Source organism: Alligator sinensis, unplaced genomic scaffold (assembly GCF_000455745.1).
Source record: "Alligator sinensis unplaced genomic scaffold, ASM45574v1 scaffold707_1, whole genome shotgun sequence".
NCBI classification, from domain to species: Eukaryota; Metazoa; Chordata; order Crocodylia; family Alligatoridae; genus Alligator; species Alligator sinensis.
In genome coordinates this window covers 2,217,783-2,223,282 of record NW_005842065.1, presented here as the reverse complement: position 1 = coordinate 2,223,282, position 5,500 = coordinate 2,217,783, and the positions used below count along the sequence as shown (strand labels likewise).

The window sequence follows — 5,500 nt, the reverse complement described above, 5'->3', positions numbered from 1 at the left end:
TCTTTTTTCCAGCAACGAGATGCCTGAAAATATCACACGGGCAGTGGCTGGCCTGAAGTCCATCACCCTGGTGCCAGGGCTAGGTGAGCACTTGGGGGTGGGGGGGTGGGAACACCCCTTGCTGCAGCCAGGGATTGGGGTGAGGGGGCTGCCACTGCTGGAGCCCAAGCCACCATGACACAGCACCTTTTTTCCCTGAGGTCAGACACTTAAATGCAGCCATCTCTGAGATGGCATACAGGGACCCTGTGGCCCATGCAGCTGCCTCCAGGAAGTGGGGGGGCCAAGGGCCATAGGTAATCAGGCCTCTTGCCACTGAAATGTTGGGGTGGGGCAGAGGCAGCTGGGTCTATGGGGACAGCTTGCCAAAGGCTGATGTAGCTACCTCTGGGGTGGGATGTGGCAACTGGTGGTTGACATCCTACTGCCCCTCCCTGCCAGGGGAGGTACTGCAGTACCAATGACCATCTTGGAGCAGCTCTCTGCAAGGGAACCCACTGGCCAGCTGGCCTGGTGCAGCCCCCCAACCTCCCCTCCCTTTGCCCCCAGGCCTCAATGTGCACAGCATGCTGAAGCATGAGACGCTGGTGCTCACACTGGACACAGTGGCCTTCCTGGAGGAGAAGTTGCTCTGGCACGATGTGCGCTACACGGCTCTGTACCCCTTCCGCCTGCCCTACTGTGACTTCCCTTAGCTGCCAGGCTGCGGGGCTGGAGAGAGCTGGACTGCATTGGATGTACCAGAGCATGTGAAGGACTTTGGGGCAGTGACTCACTGCTCTGCTCTCCCTGCATAAGGGGGCCTGTGGGGCTGGTTTGGGCCCAGGGGGCATGGGGGGCGGGGGTGCGCTGCAGCCCCTGTCCAACTCCCCCTGGAGCAGGGAGGTGAAAGGAGCCATTAATTAAAGTTGTCCTTGTCTCTATCTCGCTGTGCCCTGCTTCTGTGGTGGGGCTGGGGCCTAGTTGCAGCCTGGCAGGGGCAACACATAGGGGGTGCATGGGGGTGCACCCTCTGTCAGGCCACGCTCCCTGTTTAGCCAGTGGCCAAGGAGGCAGGCAGCACCAATGCCCGGCTTCCTTGGTCTGTGTGCTGTTCTCCGAGTAGCTCCCCTGCAGCCTCAAAAGCTGGTCCCGTGTTGTCCATGTGTGTCCGCCCCCCCCTCTGCCACATACCCCTAACCACTGTTGTTCTCCAGAGAACCCAGGCCTTCTGACTTCCAGCTCCATGGTGTGACTCTGGCCTCAGCTCAGGCTCCTTCCTGGAGCTGGCTGAAGAACCCAGACATCCTGGGCAGGACAGGGCTGAGGTCTCTGTCTCTACCTTCTTTTCCCAGTTTGGGAGCACCCAGGCACCTTTCACTTTTGGTTCCAGCCCCAGGCAGACACCATCATAGAGTTTGCCCAGAGCAGTGGGCCCCAGCCTGGGCCCTGCATGTGGGACAGGGACTTGGCTCTACAAGGAACTCCACAGTGGCTGCAGCCTGCCGATCTGTCCCCTCTCCCAGGTCCCTTGTGCCTCGTTGCTCGTTGTTCTCTGCCCCACGTATCCGGGCTCTGTGAGCAACAGACCTCGTGCACAAGCATTGGGGTGGGAGGGGCGCTCAGGCCTTTGTTGTCAGCCAAATGTAGGCATCTCTGCGGTGCTGAAAGGCCGCTGATCTGTTTGGAACAGGAAGTGACAAGGAAGCCTGGTGCTGCAGCACCCAGCTGTACTGGTAAGTGGGGGAGGTGACTTCTCTGCTTCTTCCCTTCCCTCCACCAACAGGGGTGGAACCCATGAGTCGGAGAACCCCACTTCCTCTCCCCCCACAAAGTTTTTGGGCCGGGGATATCCCTGCAGGACCAGAAGTGGCAGGGAGTTGGTCCCTTCCCATGCTCGGGCTGTTGAGATGTGGCTACTTGGAGTCCCTCAGCACCAATCCTGGCGGGGCAGGGGCCTCGTAGCCTGGCAACTGCCCTTCTGAGCCTCTTGCTAGGGGCTCTGGGACTGGTGGAGGCTCCTGGACCCCTGCCCCACTCTGCTGCACTCAGGTGCTAGACCTAGGCATTGGGCCCTGAATACCACAACTCTAAAGCGGGGGCACAGTAGTGCCAGGAGAGGGGTGGCATGGGGGTGGGGGGGTTGTGGGGATGGGTGTGAGTGCAGGTGTGATTCCTGGGCAGGAGGTGGGCACCAGTTGCAGGGCTTCTTCCGTGGCTGTAGAAGAGGGACGCACCGGCGTCTCGTGCTTGGGCCGGAGCTGGCAGCCCTTGTGCCACCTGGCAGCGCCTCATCTCCATAGTGCCCCGAGCCCCTTCTACCTCCTCAGGTCCTGCTGAGACCCTGCAAACTCGTGCCGGTGGGCCCTTCCTTGCAATGTTGTCCCTGCTGTTCCTGGTCACCGCCCGGGACCAGCAGCCCTCAGTTCCCCCCACAAGGTCACCTCGGAGGTCTCCCCAGCCAAGGAAACCGCGGACTCTCGGGCACTGGAGAGGCTCCAGGAAAGGCTGGACAGCCTCTGGTGGGCAGTGATCTAGACCTAGCAAAACCTGTGCAGTGGGGCCACAACCTCTGGTTGGGACCTCTTGAGTGTCTATGAACCCCCTTTTGCAGCATCAGGATGTTGGCAGCCGTGACCCCCCTGCTGTCCCTGGGGCAGGGGTGACTCTCGTGTTGCTCAGAGGTTGAACAGTGCATTTGTCAGGGCGGTTTATCTGGGCTGATCCTGCCTCAAGCAGGGTATGGACTAGATGTGACCTCTGGGGGTCCCTGCCAGCCCCACTTCTCTCCGATTCTATGATTCTCATTCAAATCAGTCGTGGGTACCACAGGCCGGGCCCTGATCTGGTCCATCTGCCCACTGCAGGGCTGGCACTGGCTGTGAGATGAGGCACTTGAGTCTCTGCAGGGCAGGTGTGTGGCGTGAAGAGCTAGAAAGTGGCTGCTCTAGGGGAGCGATAGGGGTCCTTCCCAGGTGCACCTGGGGTCTCTTCCTGGTTCAGAGAAGCCTCCAGCAGCCGAGCTGTTCCTTTTGCCCTTGGGTGCAAAGCCTGGGCTGAGCTGTCCCCAGGGCTTTCTGGCTCTGCCCAGCTCCACTCCTGCTTCTGGCTGGGGCTGGCAGCAGCGGGACCTGGCTGTGCCCAGGTACTGGTGGAGCCTTGCCATCCCCACTACCTGAAATAGACCTGAATCAGGCAATGAAGCTGAAATTTTTGCTCATTCCCAACTCCCTATTCCTTATTCCCAGTTCCTTATTCCTGGTTCCTTTTTCAAAGCTAATCTAGACCCAATAAAAATTTATTAATGAATTGCACATCCTAAAGAGAGAGACTTTCATTAGCTATACATATGTACTAATTAATATGAAAAACAATATCCCACATCAAGTACAGAACCCTAAATGAAGGTTAGATTAGGATGGGATTATGGGGCAAAATACTTCTTGGGTCATCCCAAATTTTCTGTCGATGCCACTGGGAAACTGTCCCAAAGAACCCTGCTCACAGTCCCGCCTGGCCCAAAGCACGGGTTGGCTGTGCCAGGCTGCCAATTAACAGCTCCAATGCCCACTGTATTAAGTATAATGGCTTGAATAAGGAACAGACTTTTGGGTTGGGATTATGGCTAGAAATCCTTCTTGGACCACCCCACGTGATGCTTGAGAGGCACAGGGGGACTCTGCTGGACATCTCTGACTGGAGACTTGCCTGGCCTAAAGCACAGTTTGGCCTTGCCAGGCTGCCAACTGACACCACCCTTGCCACTGTGCTAAGTATCTGGACCTGAATAAGGAACTGGAATTTGGGCTGGGATTATACCTAGAAATCCTTCTTAGGCCAACCCACGCCATACCTCTGTGGCACCGGGAGACTCTCCTGCACATCGCTGAGGACAGACTTGCCCGGCCCAAAGCGCAGCTTGGATCTGTCAGGCTGCCGACTGACAGCCTCACAGCCACTGTGCTAAGTATCTGGATTTGAAGTAAGAACTGTAATCTGGGGTGGGATTATACCCAGAATTCCTTCTTGGTCCCCCCAGACCACATCTCTGTGCCACCAGGGGACACTCCAGGACATCTTTGACAAGAGACTTGCCCAGCCCAATGCACAGTTTGGCCTTGCCAGGCTGCAAACAGACAGCACCCCAGCCACTGTGCTAAGCATATGGAACAGAATAAGGAACTGGAGTATGAGCTGGGATTATACCCAGAAATCCTTCTTCAGCCACCCCACACCATGCCTCTGTGGCACTGGGGGACTCTGCTGGAAATCTCTGACCAGAGGGTTGCCCGGCCTAAAGTGCAGCTTGGCTATAGCAGGCTGCCAACCACCGACTGACAACCCCGCAGCCAAGTACATGTACTTGTGCTAAGTACGTGGACCTGAATAAGGAAATGGAATCTGGGGTGCAATTATACCAAGAAATCCTTCTTGGGCCACCCCAGACCATGTCTCTGTGCCACTGGGGGACTCTGCTGGACATCTCTGACCAGAGACTTGCCTGGCCCGCTGTACCCGCACCTCCCTCCCGCTGCTTCAGACCTGACCCCAAGCCACCCCCCTCCCCTCCACTGCTTCAGGTTCAACCCTGCCCCTGTCCCCGCTCTCCGCTTTGGATCCAATCCCACTCCCCTCCTCCTTCCCACCACTTCAGTCTGGTCCCATTCCCATCCTCTTCCCGCTGCTTTACGTCCGACCCTGCTCCCTTCCTTCCCCCTACAGCTGCTTTGGGTCCACCTGGCCCACATGTGCCTGCCTCCCTTCCCCTCCCTCCCTGCCCCATTTCCCTGTCCCTGCTGGTTGTTCTGGGAGGCATCCAGGATGGGCAGCCACTGTGATACCCCATTGGCCCTTAGGCAGGGTGGCAGGGGGCAGCCCAGCTGCTCAGATGACTGGGCCACGTTCCCCACCGCCAAAATGCCCTGGCAGCGGTGCAAACTTGGGCTCACGCAGCGTGTGCCACCCAGCCAATTGCCACCTGTCCTCTTGGGGGTGCATGCGCAGCTGGCTAGAAGCATTATGGTCAGACAGGCATACAGACAGACACACACACAGCCAGACTAAGCCTTTTATTATATTGATGGATATGGGGGGCTGCAGTTAGCAGCATAAGAAACCACGCTCTGGGCCAGGCAAGACTCTGGTCAGAGACATCTGGGGAAGTCCACCAGTGCCACAGTCATAGTGTGGGGTGGTCAAGAAGGATTTGCATTTCTAATCCAAGCCCAAAAAGAGTTCCTTATTCAAGCTACTGTCCTTAGTACAGTCGCTGGGAGAGGCAGGAGGGGTGCTCTGAGTTGACAGTGTGGCAGAGCCAAGCCACGCTTTGGGCCGGGTGATACTCTGGTCAGGGATGCCTGGGAGAATTGCCCAGTGCCACAGAGTCATACAGTGGGGTGGCTCAACAAGAACTTCCATTTCTAATCCCAGCCCAAAAAACAGTTCTTTATTCAAGCCGTTATACTTCAAACAGTGGCTGGGGTGCTGTCAGATAGCAGCCGGGCCCGGCCAAACCGTATTT

At 57.5% G+C, this 5,500-nt stretch overlaps 1 protein-coding gene across 1 annotated transcript in view; it reads left to right on the top strand.

Moving 5' to 3' along the window:
• The window catches only part of MRPL4 (mitochondrial ribosomal protein L4), a 3,965-nt gene extending 3,049 nt beyond the window's left edge, over positions 1–916 (top strand). The window contains exons 8-9 of the mRNA XM_006023449.3: positions 13–83; positions 550–916. Of these exons, the coding sequence (XP_006023511.1) occupies positions 13–83; positions 550–695 (217 nt within the window). The 3' untranslated portion in view covers positions 696–916. The remainder of the gene's footprint in view (positions 1–12; positions 84–549) is intronic.
• The last annotated feature ends 4,584 nt before the right edge of the window (positions 917–5,500 follow it).